At 38.7% G+C, this 27,691-nt stretch overlaps 1 protein-coding gene across 2 annotated transcripts in view; it reads right to left on the reverse strand.

Annotated features, from left to right (window-relative positions):
- Positions 1 to 1,366: 1,366 nt before the first annotated feature.
- si:dkey-91m11.5 (PH_BCR_vertebrate and RhoGAP_Bcr domain-containing protein) overlaps positions 1,367 to 27,691 on the reverse strand; it is a 35,051-nt gene continuing 8,726 nt past the window's right edge. Inside the window, exons 1-23 of one of the 2 annotated variants that reach the window (XM_041999000.1) lie at positions 21,443 to 22,049; positions 21,163 to 21,344; positions 19,742 to 19,846; positions 17,911 to 18,096; positions 16,911 to 17,018; positions 16,649 to 16,709; positions 16,510 to 16,562; positions 16,286 to 16,426; positions 12,429 to 12,550; positions 12,016 to 12,181; positions 11,697 to 11,816; positions 11,409 to 11,484; positions 11,213 to 11,317; positions 11,034 to 11,108; positions 10,482 to 10,579; positions 10,163 to 10,294; positions 6,342 to 6,401; positions 5,591 to 5,700; positions 5,069 to 5,208; positions 4,751 to 4,885; positions 4,567 to 4,672; positions 2,871 to 3,030; positions 1,367 to 2,779 (exon numbers count right to left, since the gene is read on the reverse strand). In XM_041999000.1, the coding sequence (XP_041854934.1) occupies positions 2,690 to 2,779; positions 2,871 to 3,030; positions 4,567 to 4,672; positions 4,751 to 4,885; positions 5,069 to 5,208; positions 5,591 to 5,700; positions 6,342 to 6,401; positions 10,163 to 10,294; positions 10,482 to 10,579; positions 11,034 to 11,108; positions 11,213 to 11,317; positions 11,409 to 11,484; positions 11,697 to 11,816; positions 12,016 to 12,181; positions 12,429 to 12,550; positions 16,286 to 16,426; positions 16,510 to 16,562; positions 16,649 to 16,709; positions 16,911 to 17,018; positions 17,911 to 18,096; positions 19,742 to 19,846; positions 21,163 to 21,344; positions 21,443 to 21,455 (2,544 nt within the window). In that variant the 5' untranslated portion in view covers positions 21,456 to 22,049 and the 3' untranslated portion in view covers positions 1,367 to 2,689. Of the gene's footprint in view, positions 2,780 to 2,870; positions 3,031 to 4,566; positions 4,673 to 4,750; positions 4,886 to 5,068; positions 5,209 to 5,590; positions 5,701 to 6,341; positions 6,402 to 10,162; positions 10,295 to 10,481; positions 10,580 to 11,033; positions 11,109 to 11,212; positions 11,318 to 11,408; positions 11,485 to 11,696; positions 11,817 to 12,015; positions 12,182 to 12,428; positions 12,551 to 16,285; positions 16,427 to 16,509; positions 16,563 to 16,648; positions 16,710 to 16,910; positions 17,019 to 17,910; positions 18,097 to 19,741; positions 19,847 to 21,162; positions 21,345 to 21,442; positions 22,050 to 27,691 lie in introns of those variants that run through there. The other variant, XM_041998999.1, reaches the window with a different exon arrangement.

The following is a 27,691-nucleotide window of genomic DNA, read 5'->3' on the forward strand; positions in this document are numbered from 1 at the left end:
TAATATAAATAAACCCAACTAAAATAAATCATTTTTTTAATAGTGGAACAAATTTGATTAAAGAGGTTTAATTCCACTAAAATGTGTTTAAGGAAAGATTATTTGAGGTCTTTTTTATGACTCTATGACCATAGACTCAAAGTTTTTTTTTTTTTTTTTAATAATGTTGACGTCCTTCATCTGTCATCATTTAACCTGTTGACAGTTGACTCTCGTTTTAAGAGTGTTGCTGGAATAAAACTTTTGATTTCTATATATTATTACATAATTAAAGTTAGTGAAGATACTGAAAATAATCTCTTGGGTTTGTTAAATGTTCAGGTAACAGAAGTCAAGATAGTGTCTTCCAAAGTAAAGATATTGTGTTTCTGATGAGTTTAGACTAGTGGTTCCCAACCTGGGGTCCCTGGCCCTCCAAGGGGTTCCCCAAAGAGCACAGGAGGTCTGCGCGTTTCTGACTATACAGAGCCTGTTAAAATGAAGGCAATGTCCACACAGAGAGAAGTTGAGGTGTATTACGTTAAGTATTTTTGTCATTTGGATGTTTCATTTACATGAAACAGGCCTTTTGAAACCTGAAAACCCTTTTCTTTTTTTAACCGGGTCTCAAAGTGAATAAATAGGGGTCATAAAAATCTGCTAAACAACAATATTTTAAATCTATATCCTAAGTCAAAAGGTTTAAAAAACTACTTAGTAGGCCTGTCTTTAATCAGTTTCTGTCCATGTATTGTGAAGTTTAGCGAGGTCAGGGAGCTAGTGAATTTACAGTGGTGGAGTAGTTCATGTCTGTTCTGATAATCTTTATTGTTCTGTTTCATTAATGAAACATTTCTGAGTAACACCACAGTGCAGATGATTCATTCCTATGAAATAGTAAGCCTTTATGTTTACAGTTATCTTAACTTTGGTTTTATCAAAGAGCAGGACTCCCTCATTGTGCATCATTTGTGACTAGAAGCTAGCCGATGAAAGCATAAAGCCAAACATAGTTTCAGCAGAGGGCGGATGGGCATCCACTAAGTTTTGGTAGTTGCATGAAGGCGGTTCTCAAAGAAAACAGGTTGGGAACTACTGGTTTAGAGTTAAAAATAAATAAATAAAAATAAACACAATCACTTCTTTCCCAAAATTTAGATGCAGAAAATTAAGCCTTTCAAGCCATTCTACCTCTAAGATGATCTGGTTGATTTCATTTGTCTCCTTAGATAAGTACAAGTGAATGCCATCTATATAGACATGGAAATTCATGCATGATTGCCTAATGATATCAAGTACACATGCAAACTGAAATCTGCATGATTTATTTCAACCTCACACACTTCCTATAAGTCCTATAACTTTGAAACACCAACAAAATAAATAAGGTTACCAAGTTTTTATTTACATAAAATCATACATGCACGACACAGTGGCCATTATAAGTATCACCAAGACTTATTGCTGTTTTACATGAATCGAAAGCTCTGATGGTTACAGTTTGTGTTTGACTATTTGTAGTGATTTGAAAACAAAAAGATTAAATGTTATTGAGTTTTGAAATAAATCTTGAGATGACAATGAACCTGACAGAAAACTAGAAAATTTAAAAATCAGTGAACTGCTGTGCTTGAAAGGTCCTACAGGCAAATATTTGGTGTCTCAGGTAATCCCTATGAGCTCTTTTCTACAGATGTATGGTTTTGTTATTTGAAGGCAGAAGGCTAGAGAAGGAATGCAGAAAGCAACAAAATGACTCCAACTAAATAAAAAAAAAGACAGACATAATCTAAAATAAAAAAGTGGACACATAAAACAGACAAAAAGACAGCGTTGGAATGGAAAATTACACATAGCACAGTATACATTCCACAGGTGGAAAATTGGAAGTTTTGAGCCTTTTTTATGGAGTGGCTTTACTTTCACCTTTCTGTACCACTTCAAAAAGCACTCATATCCACTTAGGAGTTCAATCAACACCACTACAAGAACCTGGGAACTGGATAAGGTCACTACATTAACCGTATGTCACAGAAAACAGAACACTTCAAATGTTTAGGTCAACATGCCTGCATGTTGTGTTAACTACAGCTTCAGTCTCATGCTGTTAAATTCTATGCAACATTCAGAATGTAAACATTAGGAAAACTGAAATGCTCTACTGATCATCAGCATAGGAACGTTGGCACGGGTGGACTTTGAACCAATACAGACATTTCTTGGAAAAGAAAAAGAAAAAACAAACATGTACAGACAAGAAAAATATTTGTCCATTAACTCAACTATTTACTTACCTCCAGAAATAAATCCAACAACAGCAGAAGTCCTTCTCTGTGAATCTGGAGCTCATGTGCACAGTAACAGAACAAAGCCATGAAACTACAAAGTACAGTAAATATTGCTTCTTGAAATTGAAAATAAATAAAGATAGAGGGAACAATATATCTTGTCCTTACACCTTAAAGAGATGTTTTAGTTCTTTCACAGACACAGCAGGTTTATGTAAACAGAACACACATGCTTATCTCATCTCTCACAGAAATGGTTTTGATCATGGTGGCTGTTTCCAGTTTTCAAAAGGTTGATGGCTCCCCCTGGTGGCTAAAAAAAGCACTCAGAATGAAGCAGACAGATTTGGCTGCTCAGCAGCATCCACCTCATTAGGCGGCGACATTCTTCCTTAGAGCGGGAAAAGTCCATCATGTTCCTGTTATACTTCAGTAGAAAAGAGAAGGCTTTGACGTTTGCTGTCAGGTGTCGGGATGCCTTCCAGCTGAAGGAAGTAGAGGAGGACTTGAACCTACAAAGAAACAACAGAAGATATAATCAAACCCACATAAGTATTTCAAATGGGACTCTTTTAGTAATCTCTATCATGATATTTATTTTACCTGAGCCATGACCTCCAGGGACCAGCTGTCATTCATAGAGATTGGCTGGGAGCTGGATGAAATTTTGCTATCTTTTTCAGAAGGTCGAAGCAAAGTGGGACCAAAAACAGTAGCAAGATTGTGCAAAGACATCTTGTTGATGCCCTCATTTTCAGCCACCCTATAAAAACAAAACAAAAACAATGAAAAACTTACTCACGCCTACAAAATTCTAACCAAGTCAGCCTGCAAACTTAAAGGTTGCATTAGCAACACCATATGAAAAATGGCAAATTGGCCCTGCTTGGCCCTCTTCTCTTTCACTTTACACCTCCTCACTCGGTGCAGTCATTAACTCTCATGGTTTCTCCTACCACTGCTATGCAGATGACACTCAGCTTTTCCTTTCTTTCCCACCTGATAACACAACCGTCTCAATGCGAATATCAGCATGCCTTGCTGATATCTCCGCATGGATGAAGGATCGCCACCTTCAGCTAAATCTGTCCAAGACTGAGCTTATTGTCTTTCCAGCCAATCCTTCTTTACCGCCACAGATAAGCATGCAGCTTGACTTTATTACGCTTGTGCCTACATCTTCTACCAGGAATCTTGGTGTCATGGTAGACAACCAGCTGACCTTTAAGGACCATGTTGCCTCAGTTTCCCGGTCTTGACGATTTGCTCTCTACAACATCAGGAGGATCAGACCCTACCTGACTGAACACATGGCACAGCTCCTGGTCCAGGCTCTGGTCATTTCACGCATTGACTACTGCAACTCCTTACTGGCTGGCCTGCCTGCATGCTCAGTTAAACCTCTGCAGATGATCGAGAACACAGCAGCACGTCTGGTCTTCAACCAGCCCAAAAGAGCTCATGTCACTCTGCTGCTAATCGCTCTTCACTGGCTTCCAGTTGCAGCACGCATCAAATTCAAAGCTCTGCTTCTGGCTTACAAAACAATAACCCAAACGGCTCCGGTCTACCATCACTCCTTAATCCAGAGCTACACTCCTTCTCCACAGTTACGCTCTGCCAGTGAAAACGCCTAGAGCTCCCACCACAACGTGGCGCAAAATCAGTAGCTAGACTCTTCTTCTCTGTTGTCCCCCGGTGGTGGAATGATCTACCAAACTCTGTCCGATCCACAGAGTCCTTATCCACTTTTAAGAGCAAACTAAAGACTCAGTTGTTTAAGGAGCATTTCCACACTTAGCTTCACTCTTCTACTCAACAGAATGAGTTAGAAAGATTTGTCCAGCTCTTTGGCTCAACCAAGTACTGAAGCACTGCCTCTAGCACTACATGACAGCACCTGGGTCCAACTGGACTCAAAGCAGTCTGACTATCACTTAATTATGACGTCCCATCTTGTTTGAATTCTTGCTTGTGTTGTTCTTACTCTCAAATGTAAGTCGCTTTGGATAAAAGCCTCTGCTAAATGACTGTAGAATAGAATAGAATAGAATAGAATAAATTACTGCATAGCAGCAGTAGCACAAGGAAAGACCATTTATATATTAAACAGCAAATGTATATTTTCTTTATTAAGTAGTTGTACATTTTTCTTTGTGTATTTTTGTAAGATTTTAAAATAGTACTTTTTGAATATTCTTATATTCCCAGTATTTTCTATACAGCTGATGCGGATAAGTAATGGCATAAATATTCTATAGTTTGTTTGTTTTTTTGTTTGTTTTGTTTTTTTTTTTACCTTTTTAAGTGGTCAAGCACAAAGAGAAAAGTCACCAAGTTGGGCTCTGGTAGAGACAGCAGCAGGTTGAGCATGCAGCTCTCCTTGGCCACACTGTCAGACAAAGCTGCAAGACATGCAAACATGGATATGCTGACTCTGTGACCAATGGGAATTATACAAAAGAAAATAATTAATGACTCACCGATGCCTCCTGCAAAGTTGGGGTACAACTCATCTGTGAAGAGCGGCTCTGGCAGCTCACGGAAATATAGCTTTAATGTTCCCGCGATAGCGTTTACATCCATTTCCCTCATCATGATAGATACATCCTTATTGTCTGCAGGGCACATGAGACAAGCTGCAAAGTGAGCTTTGACAACACTTCTGAGCAGGGTATGGCTCTACCAGACTCTGCCTTTAGATTTGTCTAAAGAATCTTGTCTCTATCCTGTCAAACATCATTCCTATGTTTGATAAAACAGTTTTGGGGATAGAAGAAAAAAAATTAAGCTTAACATACTCGAGTCAAAGGCAGCCTTCAACGCCTGGATATCAGTTGCAACACCAGACACTCTGTAGATCCCAACTTCCTCCATCCCGCGTCGCTCAATCTCCTCTACACACTGGCGAACAATGAGTGGGACCTTGGAACGTTCCCGCCTAATGACAACACAGACATGAGGCTTGAAGAGGCAGCTTATAATCCAACACATAAAAATACTGTAAACACTCCAGGCCAGTACTGAAGTAAGAGTACCCTGTACTTTGTGAAAGCTAGGGTATTGTATCAATCTGGGTCAAACTCAAAGCTTGTTTATGGAGGATATTTTGGATTGTCTGTGAGAAATAAAGTATGGGTGTACGCTATAAAAATCAGACATAGCTAAATTTTCTTTAGCTGCTTCAATTTCAGCAGCTTCAGGCTGCAAATTTTGCCTCCGACTTGAAGGCCTAAACCCCCCCAAAAACAGAATAAATAAAAAATATCCAGCTCTTTGACAAATAATAGATAAAAAAATAATGAAAAGTATCAGCAACTTACTTAGTGACTACATTGATTTTCACTCCAAAGACACCGGACTGTTTCCTTGAAGGCATTCGCTTCAAACTGAACTCTCTGCTGGTGAACTTCATGGAAAGCTTCACCTCAATCTGAAACAGGTTGGAGAAGGCCGTCATGAAGATGATTATTTGGTAACATTTCCTTAGAAACTTCACAGCTAGCCAAAGTTAGCCACTTGTGGCTAGAGGAGAGTCAACAAAGTGACAATCCCAACAATAATAAGCGGCAGTTAGGTGTGTATTATGCTTTTTATGATGTTAAATATATATAGGTTACAGCTTATCCACAGGAGTCTCCCTTTATAGCTGGTCTTACAATAATCCCTTAGGTCTACAAAGGTGAAGTTAGTTCCACTGAAACAAAAACTTCTAATATAAAGCTTAAACAAAGCCAAATAAAAAGACATGACTATTTTATGTTTGTGAAACCTGTATTTAAGTTATCCTAACAGACCCAAAAAAGCCTAACTTTACTGTTTTCTGTCACACAAAAATAAAAGCAAAAAATCCGTATTACTTTAAATACAGCTAATCCTGGGATAAAGGTTTAAGTCAAACTGACTGATTCTGTTCAAACAGATAAAGTCGACAGGCTTCCAAGCATCCTCTTGCCGTTTCATATGACAGTAGTAGAAAGAGCTGAAAATGTACTATATTTTCAATAAATTTCCTGTAAATAATAATCTAAAATAATCTGAATCTGTGAACCAAAATCCAGCTTTAGCGCTTACCCCATTCATGGCAATCACTGTCCTCTGCCAGTCTTTATTTTGCAGCGTCTGGGGATCCAACTAAGAGAAAAAAAAACATTAAATCAATCACTAATTAATTTTACTTTTACTTTAAAGAGTTTTATGTGTCATTTTTCATGTGCCACTGATCTAATTTAGTCATCTTCCGAATAAAGCAGCAGCTTTTAACAGCAGCGATGAGGCGTAAGTAATCTGACAGCATCATATTCCTGTTTCTAAGCACTGCGCCTGAACAACATGGCAGATGTTGTGTCACCCAAGAAACCTTACAATCTATTTCAGATAATCCTTTGTTCAGAGAAAATCTACTTGCATAACAATTCTCCTTTTTTCATCAAAAATTCAGAGCAAAAACTTATAAACTCTTATAAATCTCAAAGGACATTAAACCCAACAGAAAAAAGACAATGCATCACAAAACTGCAAATATTTTTTATATATTTTCTTCTATTTAATAGTTTCTTTTGTCAGGGACCATGTACAGTAAAACATTAAACTCAAAGCAGACTGAGTACTGCACCAGGCTTTAGCTCTAGCTAGTTTCCATCTACAGTCCCCGTGGCAGGCAGAAGAGACATTTAAAAGAGTTTCAAGACAGAAATAAATAAAATGGATTAAAAATAGATACATAAAACACACATACCTGGCATAAAGTGCAAACTCACACAGTGTCCAGAAAGCTCATTCTATCCAATACAGAAGATACAGTGCCAAGGTGCACAAAATACATTAAAGCTCACTTTGCAAATAAGCAGACTTGGTTTTCCTTGCATAAAAACATCCTTCTCAGCAGCATACCATGCTGATCATCCCACAGCTTACTTCCCATCTCTTTACCTTTGGTCTGAGCAGACTGCTGCGGACTCTGTCCCACAGACGTGCCCCTGTGCCCGGGGGTTTCCTCACAGCTGTGTCTCCCTCCTCTTCTAGTCCATTGCTGGACCAATTCACATTCTCCTCCTCGTTAGGATTACTTTCAGTCATTATTTCTGTTATTTCTGGCATGAGTGTTTCTCCAGTGTTGCTTCCACAGACCCGCAGCAAACAAACAAACAAAGCAGCACTGATCTACATAAACAACTAGTTACTAAACCTTTGTCTAACAAGAGCAGCAGGTCCTGAATCCCTGCATAACGATCGAGCCACTGATCACATCCTGATGAATCTGGATCATCTTTGTGGAATTTTTATCCAAGTTTCTGAGGCATCCTTTTGTCTCGACACTGTCAGACTCCAACTTCTTTAATTCCAGTGGGTCTCTGAACAGGAACAAAGCCATACAGCCAGTCGACCACGCTTGCCTCTGTGTTGCTCTACTTCCCAGATGGATTTAAGGGATTAACTCCTGAGAATCCCCTTCTACCCTTATTACCAACGTGCTCGCGCCTGCCACTGTGAAGAATGTTGGCTGGTAACAACACAGGTAGCTAAATAGGATCCTCTTAAGCCAAGCACTTATTAGTATTAGTGCCCTTTAACCCTTGAGCAAACACGTGCCTCAGAAACTGACATCTCATTAATGTTTTTCTTGCCGGATAAAAGCTGTAGGGTTTGTAGCTAATTATTTTTTGGTAGGTAAGGAGAATTTTTAATCTATTGTAGACCTACATAAACTAACCATAGATGTGCGGCTGAAGTAAACTGTTTGTTTATCTATTTATTTTAGTTTGTTTTCCAAAATTAAAATTGATATATGTGTTTATTCTTATTTGTACTTTTAGTCTACTCTAATTTAATTCTCAATCCTTTATTTAGTCATTTATTTTCACTTCAGTAATTCTCTGTGTGTTTTATGTTTGTTAAATAAATAAATAAATTATTTTTGTTTCATTTAAGTTTCTCTCATGTTAACTTATTTTTTATATTTACAATCATTTCATTTGCCTCCAGCGATTACAAATCTATGAGATTTAAAATAGTGACTTCTCTGTTTTTTGTTTGTGTGAATTCATAATAAAATTTTTGAATGCTTTGGGCTTGAAGATGAGTTGGAACTTTAGTCAATCCTCCATCCTGAGTATGCACAGGGTGACAGAAAAGAGGAAAAACTCCCTTTTAACAGGAAGAATTATCACCAGCCATCTGCTTCAACCAGAGCATCCTAAGTGAAGCACTGCAAAAAATATATCTCAATTATTCTTTTTGTAACTTTTGTTTGTTTTTAGCACTTTTTACCAATTTGTGCTGCATTCGGTTTGTGTTCAAAGTTCTACAGTCAGGTACAAGAATTGAACTGGAAATGAGCAAAGAAGCCGTCAATGTCCACAGAAAAACTTTAAACTTTTTTTATAGCTGGAGAACTATTGCTCAAGACAACTTTAAAAGATAACTAGAAAACTTGGCTCAACCAGTAAGACAACCAGCACGCATGGACCCCAGGGAGAGCAGTAGCAGGTGTTGGCTGCAGCTAACGGGGATCCAAATAAAAGTAAACATACAAAAATAAACCTGGTTTTTAATTAAATAAATTACAGTCACAGAAAGATTTGCTCTACCAAACAGTAGAGCAGGCTGTTAAAGGATTAGTTCTTTGACCCCTGTTTGTCTAAATTTGAACTAAGACATTTCATTAAATAAAATTTGGTTTTTCTTGTTTTCTTTGGCAGTATTTTGACTGAAAAGCACCTTTGCTGTGCAGGTTAGTGAGCAGCCAATAGTTAATGACCACTTATACAGAGAATGGCACTACTAGTGAACCATGGATTTTATTAAATATTTAGTGCCAGTGTGAATACCTGTGTGAGGCCTAAGTGAAGCAGTGTAAAAAAATAATAAAAATCTACATATAACATAGATTTAAACTGCTTTAAGTTTAGAAAGTGTGGGTTGTTAAGGATAGGGAAAATTCTTTGTCGTCTCTTGCTTTTTTTTAAAACATTTTCCTTAGACATTTCCTTCTTTTTAAAAGAAGGGTTCTTAAATAAGCATTTTAAAGCACTGGCATACAGGTAAGTTTAAATGACTGATCACATTTTGAGCCAAAACCTGAAAGAAATATTCTGGGGAAAGGTAAGACTTAAATCAGCTATCTTATCATATTTTACTTTTTCGCTTTCTGTTGATTTAAGGCAAGGTCCCTCAAGTATTATGTGCATCACGGGTGCATTTTATCCAAGCTGTTGATTTATGTGGCAATATCTGACCACCCGCAGCACCCACATGCTCCTTTCCTCAAAGGCTCTAGTGTGGCTTGATCCACCTGTCTGCACCAAGGAAATCCTTTCTCTGGCTCATCAACCAGAGCTCTATCCCCTCCTTCTCTCGGTGATACTGCAAATCAGTGCCAACAGCTACATTTGGCTATCCCAAAGTCTAATCCGGCCTCAGTCGCGCACGATCGGGATGTCAAGCTGAAGTGACCCAGTGGCAGCCTCATGACTCTCTTCTTCAGCAGTAGCAGGCCCTCACAAGGAGGCATTAATCAACAAAGATGAGACACCTCCATGAATTAACTGGAAACAACAGTCAACAGGGGGAAAGCTCATTTCACACAGGCAAAGGTATTCTTATAAATGCCACCGATTATGAGCTGATTTCAATCTGTAACTTTTAATAGCATTTGCTGACATCTGCCAATAATTCAGCTGCTACTGTAGCCCATATAGTACGTGCCCAACCATTTCTCCATCAGGGTGCCATGAGATACATATAATTATTACACCTTGACATAGAGGTTGGCTTGCAAGAAATACCTTTATTAGTTTGTTTGACTTTTACTAGTAAAACAAACACCATCAGCATCTTCAAACTGTACATCACAGAAACAGAAAGATGTTTTCTGTAACCCAGAGCTTGCTTACCTTTATTTGTCCCTTGGCCATGATCTTGTCTGTGATCTCGCCATCTTCTTTGCTCTGTTTGGTTTTGTTGCAGCATTTCTCATAGCACAAAAGCCTTACAGTTTGAGAGCCCTCCAGTTCAATCTCAAACTCCTTGCATGGAAGAAGCATAAAGGCGGGTCATGTTATATTTACCTTATTATGGGAAATTAATGTCTTTTTTCTTCTGGTTTAATTAACTATTAACTGGGGGAAACAACTTGGCTTTCTTAAAGTCACTAAGCAACAAAGGAGAATTCTCTCACTTATTGACTTTCTGCAGTCTGTTATGCACTCTCACCTCATTCCAGCTGGGTTCTGTAGAGTCTCTGTAAACACGTGTCTTGGCTTTGTTGACAAAGTACCCAAAGGAATCCACCTCCAGGGAGCAGTACAGATCTAGTTAATACAAAAAGAACTAGTTTTAATGGTGGAAATGAAATGAAACTAAAGCACTAATGATTCATTTTCATCAGCTAGTTGAAACATGCCCACACAGTAGTTTCTACAGGAATTTTGAACAACCAGAACTCTCTTTAGCTTTTATTGTTACACACCTAGTATCACCGTCTAAATTAATTAATATTCGACTCAGGCAATGCAACTGGTCTTTTCACCAAGTAGCATTTGGGACAAGTTGTTTGAGTAGCTGAAGACATATTTAAGGCAGCTTGTACACAGTGTTCCTGACTAATCCCACTTGTTCCACTCCAGCTGCCCACCCAGCTGGCAGCCACAGAGCGAGAGGGATAGTGAGGGTGAGGGTGACAGAGAGGATGATGACACAGCATGCAACCTCAAGAATTATCAGTGAGATGATTTACAATCAGAAACACAACAAAGCAGTGCTTACTTAAGCTTTGTTTGAGCCCAGATGCAGAGTGGACAATGACGTTCAGGAAACCATATAAACCTGAGGATTCGTCATCTGTGCAAGAAAGGAGTCAAGTTAAAGATTAAATATAGTACTTAATGTATCTGACAAATGAATTCAATTTAAATGGACAACAAGTAAAGCAACATGGCTCTTACCTTCCTTGTTCATGGTCATTGGAATAGTGTGAACAGTTTGTAGTTTCACACATGAGTTTGTGAGCATTTGCAGCTCCAGAGAGGTCAAAGAGAAGCTCTTAAAGCCTGAAAATCACATTACGGGGTCAAAATGGCATTATAACTGCTTAGATAATGACATGTGATGGTGGTAAAAAGAAGATAAAATAAAACTTACACTTCTTCTGCTGCTCACGAATGATCTCCCTCCACTCTGCTCGCTCATAGTCAGAGGAGATCAAAAATGTGAAACCCTGGAAGACATTAAAAAGTATTAATCTGTACCTTCTTGTATTTTACTGAATCAGCAGCAGAGGGCAGCAAAAACTAAATAAAGAGATTATTGATGTTCCAAGATATATTTTAACACCATTTTCCATTATATATATATATATATATATGTATATATATATTTCTTTTTTTAAAAAAATCATATAAACACTGAAATTAGAAGCCTCTGACTCACTTTGCCATTTCTGTTGGCCACTCTGAACGCCATGTTTGGGGACATAAGAAGAAGCAGAGATTCTTGCTCTGATAACTTCTTCCTCAGCCGCTCGATCACTTTGGGTCCTTTTGTTGTTCTCTGCAAATAAACAGTAACAGAGTTAAAGTACCACACAACCCACCATCTGCACACATTGTTCTGTTTCCATGATAATCATTAAGTTCTTCATTTTATTTTTGTGTTGTGCAAAAGCCCGGTGTTTCTGTAGTGAATAAAATTACAAAAAAAACATTAAGGTTTTAAAGAGGAGCTTTAACTTCAGGACGTCTGGTATTACCTTTTCTCTCTGGATATCATTCTTTATTTGGGAGATTTTAATCTTCATCGCATCAATCTCCTCATCCTGGACCAGAGGGATGGGGCTGGACTCGCTGTCCTCGATAGTTTGGAAGGTTAGGTCAGCCAATGGGATGTACCACTTACAGTCATACTGCTGCCCCTTTCTGTAAGAATATATCCATATCAGTTTTAAAGCTTCCTTATTTTCCCACCTGTCTTTTCCTCAGATTATTGCTGGTTAAAAGACTGCTAAAAAAAAAAAAACTTGTTAAGAGCTACAACCTTTATCTCGCAGTACAACAACTAATTAGTCAAAATAAAACTGTAAAGCAGAAATTTCTGGGAAGAATGACTCACTCCACAGCAGGACCAGTGGCTCATTCAGATCACAAACCTGCATCTTACACTCACCCTGCAGTCTGTTTCTTCAGTTTGGTACAGAGCAGCAGGTCGGTGAAGAGGAAAACGTGGCGGAGTTTCCTGGAACCCTCGACCAGCTCCACCATGAAGCGATCCTTCAGCAGCTGTCGGTTCTGCCACAGAGAAAAACAAAGCCGCTTCAAAACACAAAAAATACTACAAACCTCCTTTCCAAAAAAGTTTAAAAATACAATTAAAACTTAAATGTGTAATTTATTTAGCCCAAGTAAATTATTTTCACTGTCTTAACTTAACAACTTAAAAACTCAATGTATTTTATAGCTGCAGAAGTTAGTTTTCTGAAAGACTTTAAAATAAGTTAATTGGTGACAAGCGAGGGTGTCAGGATTGGGTATAAAAGGAACATCCAGCTAAGGCTTAAGGCAGATTTATACTCGCATGGCATCTGCTTGTGGTCGGTTACGGCATAGCTGACGCTGGTGAGTTTGCTCACTTTACCGTAGGGGTACGCGTCATTTTGGTGTCGTGTTGCAGTTTCTCCTCCTAATCTGAAGGTGGCAGCAAGGGTGGTATCAGCTGGTAAACTCACCAGGTCGGAATACTTTTGATGGTTCACTTCAGTTCCGGTACACATTTTCTGTTTTAAAACAACAATGCCATCCAGTATGGTTCAGTGTCTTGATTAGCTTGTGGAAAAAAACGAAGAAATAATTCAATCAGCCTGTCATCAACTTGATCCATTGGGTGTTGTTTTTAAAAATGGTGGTTACTACACAAATTCAGCAAGAAGATCCAGAAATCAAGAAACTTGTAATCCCAAATAAGGAATTACTGCGTAACAGTCTGCGTAGAAGGGGTGCATGTCAGTTCTGGAAGAGGAGCACGTCGAGCCACTATGGAGCTAAGCAGCGCCTAAGAAGACGTCGCACAAGTATAAATCCGCCTTTAACCCTTTCAAACAAGGATGGGTTGTATATTACTACTTTGCTTTAAAATCCATCAGAAAACCATCGATAAGTTCTAATATATATATATATATATATATATATATATATATATATATATATATATATATATATATATATATATAACTCATGAGTTTGCATGTGCATCATTGCAGATATTTTGGTCTTTCAACATCTATAGAGCAGATTATTGTAAAAAGGGCAAAATCCCAGTACATGAAGGACAAGGACATAAACCAGTGTTGGATGTTTCCAGCACTCAGATAGCACGGGATGAAAATGATTACACCACCATGATCAATATAGCCACATTTTATCAGGAGGACCCTGGAAAATCATTCTCACTCAACAAAATCCATCAGTGCATCCAGAAATGTAACCTAAAACTGTATGACACGTAGATTTTTCTCTCAGTCCAGCTAAATATCATTTAAAAACTCATTTAGAGCCCCAAATGTTACGAGACCTTTGGAAAAAAGAGAACATATAATATTTGATAAATATCTACTATAGGAAATTTGCTGTCATTTTTGAAGAACCACATTTTTATTTCTTGTAGCACCTGGTATCTGAAGAGGCCACATCCACACAGGCTCCCCACCACCAGAGAGGAAATTTAATATTGATGCAATTATTGCTTTGTAGAAGGCAAAAACAGGGGCCTGGGCTCACCAGTTCCCAGTGAATACCCCAAGGGAGGCCCAGAACATGCTGGAGGAATTGTAGTGTTGCTGGGGATAAGTCTGGGTTTCCCTCCTGTACCTGTTGCCTCTGTAACATAACTTCAGATAAAATGAAGAATATACTGGATGGACCATTTTTGTCTCAAATACAAATCCTTAAATAATAATACTCTATAATTTTAAGTAAACTAAAATATGAGTAGAAACACTGCATCAGAACTGATGACAGTACTGCCAAGTTATGACGTTCACAATGATTTTCAGCCAATGTTTGTGTTTGTAATTACATTATGTTTTGTTGCTTCTGTTACCATGTAAGGCCTGTGCTGGTCTAAAGTTCTTGTTTTGTACTTCCACTTTCAATTTTAGACCTTCTACTCAATGTCAAACTATCCAGTTTGAGGTTCAAGGCGGATGTGATGATGCTTTCCTGCAGGAGTGTGCATCTAAATTCTTCCACTGCCCTCTGACCTGTGGGCTGAGGCTTTTTAAAGTGACACTGCCCATGTGAGCCTCTGCCATCCCACATCAACCAGAGCTTGACAAAAACAAGGAAATCACTGCAGCCTGGTTTTCCTCTGCTGCTCTCTGCACACTCCAGTTCAGCTCTGGATTGTTCTAAACATGCTGGTGAGGGAATTGAGCATGTTCAACACTGTCCTGGTTTCACAGAGCTGTGGCAGGGTTGCATCCGCTTATTGTTTGCTGACACAAACATAACCACAAGTCAATAATCCAATGGAAAAATAAGAGCTGTCACGGCACAGAGATCTCACTCTTCAAATACTCTCCTGTTTTTGCCTGCACTATAATGAGACATGAAGGAATGTTGAAGAGATGAAGATAAATAAGCTCAATGGTTTAATGGTCAGGGTAATTACAGGCGGTTACAGTGCAAAACATCAACAATGGATGCAAATTTAGCCAGAGATGATCACATACAACAACAAACCCATATTTTAAACAGAATCTCAAGTCTTAGCTTGTTATCTGCCAATCTCATTGTGGGATTTCAGACTTCCTAGACAATATACAGAAGAATGCTCTTAAGAACTTTCTTTGATTTAATATCCTACCCTGTTGGGCAAGACCACTTCCCAGTAAAAACAGAGGAAGTTCTCCATCAGGTCATCTGAATCAGAGTCCTGAGATGTGTGGTGTGGGGGTATAAAGGAGTTAGGAAGCACGAATAAGTCAGTATACACCCAAAGCAAAAGACTGCTTTGACAGTGGGGTTGATAAGGCTTGCTGCAGGTCATTTCTGGGAAGCAAAGTTGACACCACAGCAGTGAGAGATGGGAATAAACACACTGGTAATTGGCAGTTTTCCTGGTTCGCAACACAGAGACCCTTCGCCTCCTGTGTTTGTACTTTTATATCTTGAGCTTCCTCTATGCTCCACTTCCTTCATGACTACAGCAGACAGTCTGAGATGAGTCAGCCACAACCTGACTAACACTCCAATTTTATTACTCCTTCCAGACACCTTGTGCTCAAACATTTTACTGTCAATGGTCAAGGTTGGAAATTATGGGAGATATACAATCCTGAATTCCACAATACTGCTTTCTGAGTAAGACAATAAAATAAAATCAACACAGCAGCATGTAAATCTAAAGTTTTTATGACATGCCCAGTTTCATATGTACGCGTTAAACAAAAGCAGGCAGTACTGTTGTTGTTAGTAAGTAAGCATGCTGATATAAGCAACAATAAAAAAAACACTTGTTTTTAACAAAGCCTGACAGAGCAGCTTGCGTAGTCGTGTACTCTTCAGTCATTTAAAAAGAGAACATTCTCAGTTTTTCCAAATCCTCTTTGTACTACAAACTTATTTTAACCAAAATATGGGTCGTGGCAAGGGAGGAACATACAGGATAAATATAAAACTATATAAAATCAGGAGTAGCTTGTCTGTGCCAAGACACCCTTAAAGCCACAGAGTTTGTCTATGAAAAGGAGAAGAAGTTGTTCCTAAGTTGTCCAGCTCCTCTACAGCTTCACTGAGTCCAGTCAAACAGTTAATTAGTTGAATTATCTTTTCAGACTTTGGTAAATTTGTGCCACACCTAAAATAAGCTAGTTAACACAAAAAGCACTTCCTGGCAGAACACATATACAGTTAACCCTGATTTCAGTCACATTCAGTTTACCTGAGGACAGTCATCCACCAATCTTGGGTCATAAAGATTTAAAAATAATTCAGAGGTGATAAAACGAATAGGCTTTCCACACTGACCTCTCCCTTCTTTACTGTCATGGACTGCCTACGAGGAGTGATCTCTTCATTAATACTGGACAGAAAGTTCTGGGAGATGCGCAGGGCATCCTGTAACAGTGGGTGGTCTGGGTGGTTGGAGGGCGTATGCTTCAGTAGGTCCTACAACAGAAATAAGGTCACAAATTCAGTCAGAGATGCAGAGAAAGTGAGGCTCCAGATAATTTTAAAGCAAACTGGCTTACATGCAGAACCAATGTGCTGCGCGTCACTCTGTCCACAGGCTTGTAGAGAAGAGCTGTAGAGGAGGAAGAGTCAGCTCAACAGGCTTCATCAAAGTATTGATTAATACGCAGCAGGCTGTTCGTTTGAGTCTGTACTCACTTTCCAGAGACTTTTTAGCTGACTGGTCTTTGCAGTCCTTTGTGCTTTTGACTTTGAGATTCTGGGCAGGGACATAACATCAGAGAGAATGGTGAGAAAAAAAACAACACTCATTAAATCTCAGTAAAACAACCAGCACTTCTGCAGCCATGAAACATTGTGAAGGCAGATGAAAACTGCCCTGTCATCACTCGTCTCGAGCAGCAGTGTAACATCAAACACTTCCTGCTGCAGTCCTGCTGTGTGTAGCGTGACTACATACCTCAGATATCTCTGCAAACTGAGCGTTTGCCTGGCAGCACTTGTCTGCTGTCTCCACAGCAACCTTATAGTTGTCTACAAAGGCCCGGTACACTCCAAGCTGGCTGGCCTACAGGGTGCAACAACAGCCCGCATCAGACTCAATCCAGAACAGAAGATAGATTTTTAGAAATCTCCGAGTGCCACTGCAGTACTGCGATATGGTACATTCAGACGTCGAGCGATGCAATTGACACAGCTGAGCATGATTTAGTGTTTGCTCATGTGTCTGTGTGTAATCCCTGCCTGCATGTGTCTTGGATCTTTTTCACCCAACAAAAAACACTGAGGTAATTCTTATTCATCAGCCACCTATGGAGCATTTTGGACTCATTTACTGTCTGTCATGTGGTGAAGCAAGGCTTTTATCTAGACGGGAGATGACTCCAGGCAGTCTGCTCAGATGTGTGCTGCAAGATCCCCTGAGCATTAAACATGATAGATAAAATGACCACCTTTTCTCCCTGCAAGTTTCCCCTCTTTAACAATCATTAATGATCAAGGAGTGACATTTACAGAGTGCTATAATTAGTTTTTGAAAGTTACTAACATGCTGAACAGTGGTCTGTTTGATGAAAAACCAACATACAGCTTGGCACAAGAAGAAGGGCATCTTGACTTTTTATGTTGTTGGTAAACAATTTTCAAAGCTGAACACATCCACAAATTATTGCAACACTTATTTCATATCATATGAAAATCATATGTCAGACTTCCTTATAACTTTGTTGTCTTTGCTTCACATGTGTTCAAGTGAGGTCAGACAAACAGGAAAAACAAGTTTTCACTGTTCATGCTCAGACACGTTTTTCACTAAAATAATGTCTTACATGTCTTTTTTTTTTACTGGTAAAGCCATTACTCTTAAGATTTATGATGGCAGACAAGACACAACCTTCCTTTGTGTTCATATATAATTTTATCACACTAGAACAGTCAAAGATGAAATATGGCCTACATACCAGCTTCTGGAAGAGGTCGCCCACACACTGCTGATGGCTCCAGTCTTGGACTCGGGGCAGCAGCGCGTCATAGAAGTCTTTGTGGATCTCATGAAGCTCTGGCACTTTGAAAAAGATGGTCTCTATCTGCTGGATGGTCAGCATCGGTTGGGAAGTTGTGGCTGCGGCCCTCAAAGGTTTCATAGGCTGTACAAACAATCACAGAATCCATTTGTAGGGAAAAGATGCTAAGTGTACAGCATTAGAGTTAAAAGCAGTCAAATAATAACTGTTTTGTCCATATCTGAACTGTGTTCACCGGCTGTAGTTTCAGAGGTGTTCTCAGTCTAAGCAGTGATTTCCACGACAGTTTCATACATCTTTTCAGTGCAGTGCTTAAAGGTCATGGATACTTTTTTGCTATCACAGTTTATGACAGGATGGTGAGCCTCTCCACTTAGAAGCTCTCTGGTAGACCAGTCTGACCTGATGCTAATCAGCTTTAATTACTTGTCAGACATTCAGTCGTTTATTTTTTGTTTTCCTTTTTTTATTTTTTTGCTTTTTCCCCCTTTCAAGTATCACCCAGTCTGGTCGGTCTTATTTTAAAATATGTTCTCATCAAATTAAATATATATATATATATATATATATATATATATATATATATATATATATATATATATATATATATATATATAACTTTCAAAAACAATACAGTCTTTAAGATGTGGTGTTTGTTCAATTTTTCTATGTGATATTTCAAACTAAAATATTAAATTATGGATTTTAATTATTTGTACCTATCACATTGTGTTTTTTTTTTTGTTTGTTTTTTTTTGGTGTATACATAACATAATGACTCATGCTAAATTTTCAGTTTACTAAAGTTAGCTGCTATAAACAAAGACTGAAGTAGCCAGTGAGGTTCTTGTTAAATAATTTGGATATTAATGTCATATATTGCTAGAATATTTTACATTTTGTTCATAACCTGTGTAGGAATTTCTTCTGTAAATAGAGTGCAGCCCTTCATGGTGGTAGGAGAAGGGAGTCCACACTGTTGGACATGCAAGCTTTCTGCTGACAGGCTAATCACTGTACCAGTGTACAGTTCACAAAAAGTTTATAACTATTCTTTTATGTTATGTTTTAAAAGCCTATTTATCCTGACTGCAGGGGACTGGCTGTGTTGATTTTTATTACTTTGTGGAAGGGCGATATTAAATAACTTAATAAAGGAAATTTTGAACTACTCTCTGTCTTTCTCTGTTTTATTTGGCTGAGATCTGTATCAAATCAAGAACACCTACTCCTATATGTCAGGTTTTTGTGAAACATCTGTGTAATCACTATACAATAAAAACACTACTGTCTACTTGTTTTATAATAATACCAAGTAATAGTGATTGCTATTCTGTGGGCTATGTAGCATGGTAATGGAGCCAAAAATACTGAAAAATGACTCAGTAATGCCAGTAACACTTATGGACTTTACAAATACTTTTAAATTTAAAATGTTTATTAAGTAAGTTAACTATATTTAACAAGGATATGCAAGCTGTTAAGTCTTACCAGATCAGCGCTATAGCCACCACCCAATATGAGCTAATTTTAGCTAGCACAGGAACAAATAAGGACGTAAAATGTACTAAGTTTTTTCATTTTTTGTCTTTTTTTTGTTGTTGTTTTAATTCAATAGGGAATGTCTTTTTTGTAAAACAAAATGTTAAAGGTACTTGTTTTATCAGAGTATTTTCAGTGTAGCTATTATGTATATTTTATCTTTGTTCCATTGTTTTAAAGCACAAACTTGCTGACACCGTTAACAAGTGTTGTAAGTTTTACATACAATCAGCAGGGCTTCCAGGTGGCTGAGGTAGGTTTCCTCACTGGCCAGGATTCCTGACAGAACCCACTTTCTCATCTCCAGTCCCTTCTCCTGGTCCAGGTCCACCTGACGTAAACATAGGAAGAAAAAAAAGCATTGGGAAACATGATAAAACGGTATTATCCAGTCCAGAACACTCATGATGAGAAATATTACATGTAAACAATAAAGAAGTTTTTAATAAAGTATCCAGACAATGAAAACTGAAAACCTCCTGGCTGCAGATAATGTTGTGAAATTTAGGAAGATGAGATTTGATTAAACTCTGTAGGAGTTTTACATTCCAGGAGGCCTACACCAGAGACTCCTGGCATCTAAAGTAGACTGATGTGTTTCTGGTACAGGAGTTGTTATTCCTAACAGTTCAAAGACATCAGTCATCTCAGTGGGAACAATCAAGTCCATAAGAAACTAAGCAATCCATCCAGCTCTGCTATTATAAGGTACTAGATGAAAAAGAAGCTGTATGCTGAGTTAGCCCACCCCCACTCTATGATTTAAGCTTTGAAGATCACCAAGTGTACACATCAGAGGACAAGAATACCACAGATAAGAGAAGAAAAGAGCAAATGGGGGGAGGGGAACTACGTCTCTTTTTGACATCTGTTTAGCCGCAGTGTGTTTGCTGAGTATGTACGGTCTTTTTCAGCAACGCCCTGCCTCACACTGAAAAGCAGTCCCATCTGGGAGCTATATGGTGCACCCTGTGTATTTCATCACTGGGCTGTGGGTGCCTCAGCCAGAGTTGCTTTGTGAATGTTCCCTAAAGGCACCTAGCTTTTTTTTCCAAATGAAATTTAGCTTACTTGTTACTGAGAGTGCTACTCAGCCTGTCAAAGAGTCGGATCATGTCCTCTGTGGCTCTGACAGATGTCTGCAGTTGCATTGTTGGGGCTCCAAAATATAGCACCATGTGTTTTTAAATCTAAAGTCAGAATAACACTTATTTTCAAACATAAACATACACTTAATTAGTTTGCTTTAAACTAATAAAAATACTAAATTCCTCAAGTTTATTGCTTCCAAGAATAAAGCAGCAAAAGGAACAAATTTAGCAAGAAATAAAATTTATAGTAATTAACTTAATCCGAATGGATAAAGCTGACCTGAAATAAACTTGAATGCTCTGAAATGCCTCAAACTTGAATAAAGAGAGGAATCTGCTTGAAAATGTTAAAGTAAATACAACAAAAGATGAAAGGCTCGGCAGCATACAAGCAACTTTTCAGCAAAGAGTGAAGAACCACAGACACCAAACGTATTGAAACTGTGCATGAAGGTAGGACAGTGAAGGACAATGCAGCAGTAAAGAGGAGAAAGCAGCAGCTGTGAGCTGGAAGACACAGTGAACATGTCAGATTTGTTGGTCACCGTAACTTTACCGACTGTGTTGACTCCAGAGAACAGGAGGACTGGGTGTCTCGGCTGTTCCGGTTCTTGGAGCGGAGCCGTGGCGAGGAGGTCGGGGATCCAGAGAAGGACAGAGGGTCGTGGCGAGACTTCTGCTCCTCTGAATGCTCCAGGTCAAAGCCATATGATGGAGGGTTTTCGTTGTAGGAACCATCTATGGCAAACATTCAAACAAAGGACAATAGTCACATGGCACGCCAGCAAACTGCTCGGTCATGTAGTTAACACAGAGAGACATTATGGGAAACATACCAAACTGAAACATCACCCCTTGTTGTATTCCAACACTGTGTCAACAGAGAAACCAGTTGGTGGTGCTAACAGAGCTGTCTGAGACCTGATGGGAAAGTTTGTTGGTCTGAGGTGGTTCGTGTTGTTGTTTATGCACAGAGTTAAAATTTAGATTTCAGAACTGTCAAAATAAGTGATGGCCATTAGACACAAAAAAAACCCACAAACACTAAAACTCTTTTTTACTTGTTTCATAATCTGCTTTAGTAGTAAAAAAAAATCACCGGTAAACAGACACACGGGTCTTTTAACATATTTGTGAAAATAATAGAGCATATAGAAGGTAATATATAGGACCTCAGTGAACTTCTGTGAATTATCTGTGAATATGTCAGGTCTATTCAGTGTCTTATGGAGAAGTCTTGACTCATTGCGTACAATTATTACCTTAATTATAGAAGTTGATATTATTTTGCTCTGGTACACATTATAGAACATTTATGTGTCTTTTAAATTACCACAAATTACTTTGGTACATTACTCACATATTCATAATAATTTGGTCATGTTTCCATTACCATAGTTTGGTGTGAATAAACCTAGCTGCATCATGTAATCAGGCTGCTCGTCTGTAATATACAGATTAAACAATATGGTGTTGATTAGTTACAAATAGAATTTAAAGAAAAAAAACACACATAACTTAAATATTTGGATACATATGAAAGAAAAACATGATTAATTTTAGTTATTCCTTCATGTTAGCGAGTATCGGCTATGTTTTCTACATGAGTCAAATGTTTGCCATTTCAAATCTTTTTTGGAGAGGGTGTTTCCATCTTTCGTTACACACGTTCAAAAGAAACTAAACCACTTCAAGTTAGCATGAAATCCTATTTTATTGCTGCTGTTAATTTTTAATTAGCAAATCTTTTAGGATAACTATTTTGGTGTTCCAGGTAAAAGTTTAACAAACAGTAATTCTTTACTTACATGCAGTTGACATGAAAGAACTGGGCCTCAGCATGAAATGCTCAGGTATGTTTGGCTATTTCATGCTGAGCTGCATAACATAATATAAGTGTTTAAGCTGAGACTTTATAGCATGTCGAAATTTTAAAAGTCAGGAAAACCCCTGCATGTCTAACATGAGTTATTGCACCAGTGTTCTCAGTCAACAAGAAAGACTTCACAGTGGGTTCTACTCTTTTCATATTAAATCCACTTTTAACCTCTATAAACCTGTGACCTACATAAATCCACCATACAGCCTGTTCCAGCCACTGATGCCAGGTGAGCGGATAAATCTGTGAAAAGGTTGTGCAAACCCGCACTACTCTGCTCATGCCAGCTGTGTAAAACAGTGTGTCCTTCTCAGTAAAGAGTTTAGTGGTGTACTCGGGATCAGGCTCCTGTAAATGGTCTGTACTTATATAGCACTTTTACTCAAAGCGCTTTACATATACGTCACACTCACCCATTCACACACACATTCACACACCGATGGTGGAAGCTGACATGCAAGGCGCTCAACCACGACCCATCGGGAGCAATTTGGGGTTTGGTGTCTTGCTCAGGGACACCTCGACATGAGCTCTCCGGGCCAGGGTCAAACCGGCAACCCTTGGGTTACAGGACAACCACTTTCCCCACTGAGCCATGCCGCCCCTGTAGCTTGGCATAATATCCACTTAAGACTCATTTAATCAATGAGATCTCAAATCTCAGGCAGCTGCAAGGCTCTTTTGAAAAGCCAATTAAAATGGGCAGAAAATACAGCATGGAATAGCCCATGTTGGAATATTTACTGCACTTGTCATCCCTGTGACTTCACTCTTATTTAGAATTCCCTTAAGATGAGGATCAACAACTTCTACATCCTATCATTACTGTCAGCCACTCTGACTCACCAACAATTACAATCATTATTATCATCATTATTCTTGTCAAGTAAGTGGTAGCTGGTGGTTACAGATCACAATCAAAGAAAAAAGGGGGAGTGTGTCACATATCTATAAGTGTGGCATATGGTATATAGAGAAGAGGCAACTACACTGGTTTACCACAGCTGGAAAACAGGAAAGAAAGAATTCCAGAAACTGTGGGAAGACAAAGACAAGTCACTCTGGAGAGTCCTGGAGGATAGAAAGGATTACATTCACAGAAGCTGTGACAAAGGATTCAAACACAAATGCTCAGCAGGGGGAGATGCATTGACTTTTTGAAGAAGAGACAACTGCAGCACAAACAGCTTTAGACTGAGGCCGTCCATGTGAAAGGCCTTTCTGTGCTCTACAGAAATTATACATCAGCCCAGAAAAGGATGTATAAGACATCCTCTCTCAGGCAGCTGCCTCAGCACCACAAACCATCAAAACTAACTCAAATAATAACACTGGAATAAATAAAACATGTACCTAGATCTTAAACACTGAGCCATTTGTGCCTTTTTTAAATACACAGAGCTCACTTGCCTGTGGTCAGTGTGAGAAAGTGGACATCACAATAAATCCTCAGTGAGCACAGTTGTTGCAGTGATCACGGGGAAGACTACTGAGGAAGTGTCCAGGCAGGTTTGCCCGGAAAATTCAGCAATTCATCTGCTTCAGAGCGGAAGCAGGCTTTCGGCACAAGGTCATCTTTGCACAAACAGCCCTCACAGAAACACTCCAGCTCTCAATATATTCATTTACAACTATTATACTTAGATCTGATATTTACAGACTCCAACTTAAAGTTAGAGTGTAACCATAAGCAAATATGAGAGCACATTTAATATATTATTTAAAAAGACATTTAGATTAGCGTGTAACTGCTTTGCTAAATGACTTGATGGATTCTTTTACGACTTTGAATTATATCCATTAGTGCTGCAGGTCTTTTTACATGCTACAATGACAACAAAAGACTGCTGTTCAGAAGAAAGAAGAAGGAAGTGAAGGAATAAGTGCTGGTGGATGCCGTTTTGTGAGGAAGTTTGAAGGTAAACACTTAAGAAATGGAGGATCATACTTATTGTGGTATGCCAGAACGAGCAATGGGGAATGAATCAACCTCCTAAAAGAAACAAAAGCATGAAGAGGCGAAGAGACTTTCTGATAAGTGAACACCAGGATGGAAATCACTGAAGAACAAGTCTTCAAAATGACAGAAATTGGTTGTTTTCTGTCATTTCAGGTGATTTAGCTGCTGATACGTCGGCAATATGTTGCTCAATGGTCCCACTTGACAATTAGATGTCAAGAACTGTTACATATATTTTTTTAAGGAATGGGCTTTATAGTTTAATTAATTTCACAAGAAGCTTTTTTACACAGAGGACCGCTGTGCTTCAACAACTTTATCTCTAAGGTTTAGACAGTGGTGGCTGCTTGTGGTTTCAGAACGATGTGTATACTCAGTTTTCCTTTTTAGCCATCACAAAGGCTGTTCCCTGAGGCCCTGTCTCATTCACCAGTCTTGCTCACTGTTGACACAGAAAACGGTTCCCATTATCCAACTGTAATTTCCATCTGTATGCAATTTAAAATGAAAGTTATCCTTCGACTCAGTCTACATCAATAACTTTCATTTACCATCTTAAAAAAAATAAAATAAAAAAAAATCTGGACATTGTGAATCCGTATGTTTGCAAATGTTAGAATGCTTAACTGTAATTTACTCTTTTAAAAACATTAAATAGGATGCATCATTATAAGCATCTATAAAACTGGCTTGTGATGAGTTACTTTTCGGAAACAAAAACATTGAGGTCAAAGCTGCTCCTAACTGAGCTGACACTAATATTGGCCCCTTTTTTGACAAATAAAACCATTTCCTTTTGGGTACATGGGAACAAAATGTTGGAACATTCTCTTTTCTTTATTGAAATATGGTCATGCTTTTTACAAGCACTTTCCATGACGACTGTGGAATCTTATTACAAAACAGCTCTGGTATAACTAGTATAACAATAAAGAGTTGCAGGTTCAGAACAGCCTTAAAACATTTCCAAGACTGCAATGAAATTAAGGGTTTGTGAAACCATTTCATTATGGAAACATGTCGGGATCCAAAGGAATTGCTGCATGTGTCCTGGTGACAAAAACTACATGACTTTGTTTATAGCCCCTTTGTCTACAAGTGGGATGATGGTGACCTACATAATAAGAGGTGGTTTTAACATGTTGCATGTACTGATACTGAAATTTGAACAGATAGAAAACTAACAGCAAAGAACAACACAGCCTATTATAGACAAAATAATCTGAACTACAGTAATACTGACCATTTAAAAGAGCATTAAATCTGTAAGATGAGTGTTTTTATTAAATATCTAAATGACATCCAGTGGCTTAAAATCAGCAGGACTGAGTTTGTGGGTTTTACCCATGAATAACTTGCCTAATCTTCCCTGCCAATGCCAAACAGCTTATCCTGATACTGAGATTCTGCTACACCCGGTACCTGATTGTTTAATGCATACGTGTAATCCTTAATAAGTTGGGATTAAATGTGTTTAGTTTCTTTAGTAGAATACAGACACCTGCTCATGTGAGAAAGATTAAAGAAGATATGACACTGGGGTACCGGCTTGTAATCAGATTTATTTACTTCAATTTAAAATGCCTCTTCAGATTACACAGCTGGCACACTACTGTCATGCTGTGAGTCATCCAGTACATACGTATCAATATCAGTATATCCATCAGTAGATTCAGCGATTACTGCCTAAGCTGATGTTGTGTTTGCAGATAAAAATAAAACAGTATTTCAGTTATTTTGGAGTTGAACTGCTCCATAACACAGACCTGATACTTATAAATTCACATTAAAAGCCATATCAAGAAGGCACCATTACCATTAGCTGAATAAATCACACGTTATAGAATATCACACATAAAGCTAAGGGGTAGTAAAGATGTTCGTACTATGTCCTTCCCTCTCCAGTGTCCAACTATGTGCAGCTTTAAATCATTTCAACTGCAACAGAGACGAAATGAATATGTTCTAATGACATTACATAAGATGGCTGAGCCCAGCAGCTGTGGTTTTGAGCTGCATGGATCTGTGGATCAGAGAAAAGCTGATTTAGTTTAGGACCGTCTCTGAACTCTCTAATTCTGTTTTTCAAGAATTTCATTTGACACTATTCCCACAAGTCAAGCCAAACCACAAATCATCAAAAAAGACAGATATTTATCTGAGTCAGCTTTTAAAACACAATACGTAACAAAGTGCTTTGTTTTTCCTCACTGGCACCATGGACGCATCTAAAAATAGAGCACAAAGATATAGAAGTACTTGACCAAACAACCTGGTTCCTAGCTCTCAAGCTAACTCCTGGAAAATAAATCAGTCATTATGAAGCACTTTCCCTTCCTGCAGCATGTAAACACGAATCATGCTCAGAGGACAATCCCAGCAGTTTAATACCAGGGGCATGCTGGATGCCTCACTGATGACAAAGCAAAGACACGCTCAGAGCCCCTGTCCTAATCCACAGAGATGAACTGCAGTAAATAGACATGGTGGGAGTGACAGATGTGCAGCCGGAACAGTGTCCCAGCATCATATTACCCTGCCACAGGAAAAAAAGCATGTGGCCTTATTTTGCTCTGCGACCAACACAGAGGAAAGAAGTTTCATTTGAAATGCTCTTGTATTTAATTTTCTCATGTTGAGACTGACAGCTTGTGTTTGGTCTCAAAACGCCAGTATCATGTGGCACAAGCATGAAAGCCAACAAATATGAGGACGGATAAACTTGTCAATTCATTTTTGAGGATGACTACGGAAGCCGAGAACGCTTCCATATTTTTTTACACTGTTTTCTCGTGATTATGGGATCATTTATCCCGTGAAAACAAACTTTGTTTTCTTGAGATAATGGATTATTGAAACGCAGGGTCGCGAGGGGACTGGAGCTGTTTCTAGTCCATCACAGAACCAACACTGAGACACAAACATTCAATCAGACTCGCAGTCCTCCTAGAGAGAATTAAGAGACTCAACTTAACACGCATGTCTCTGATGTGGGTGAAGGTGGTCTACACAAGTTCCCTCCAGAAACCTACTGGTTTCCATTCTAACTGCTGCAGGAATCAATGACCTCACTCTAGCACTCCTTTACACTTGGATGGAGCAGTCTGTCACTGAAGGAGCTCTGCAGGGTTGTCAGTGTTCGGGAGGGATATGGGGAGGTGGGAAGGGGGGCCTGTCCTTCAACATGGATGAGAGTTTATCTTCTTTTCTCCAAACACCTCAACTGGTGGGTCTAAGGGGCAACCC

This window comes from Melanotaenia boesemani, chromosome 11 (genome assembly GCF_017639745.1).
Source record: "Melanotaenia boesemani isolate fMelBoe1 chromosome 11, fMelBoe1.pri, whole genome shotgun sequence".
In the NCBI taxonomy this organism is placed as follows: domain Eukaryota; kingdom Metazoa; phylum Chordata; class Actinopteri; order Atheriniformes; family Melanotaeniidae; genus Melanotaenia; species Melanotaenia boesemani.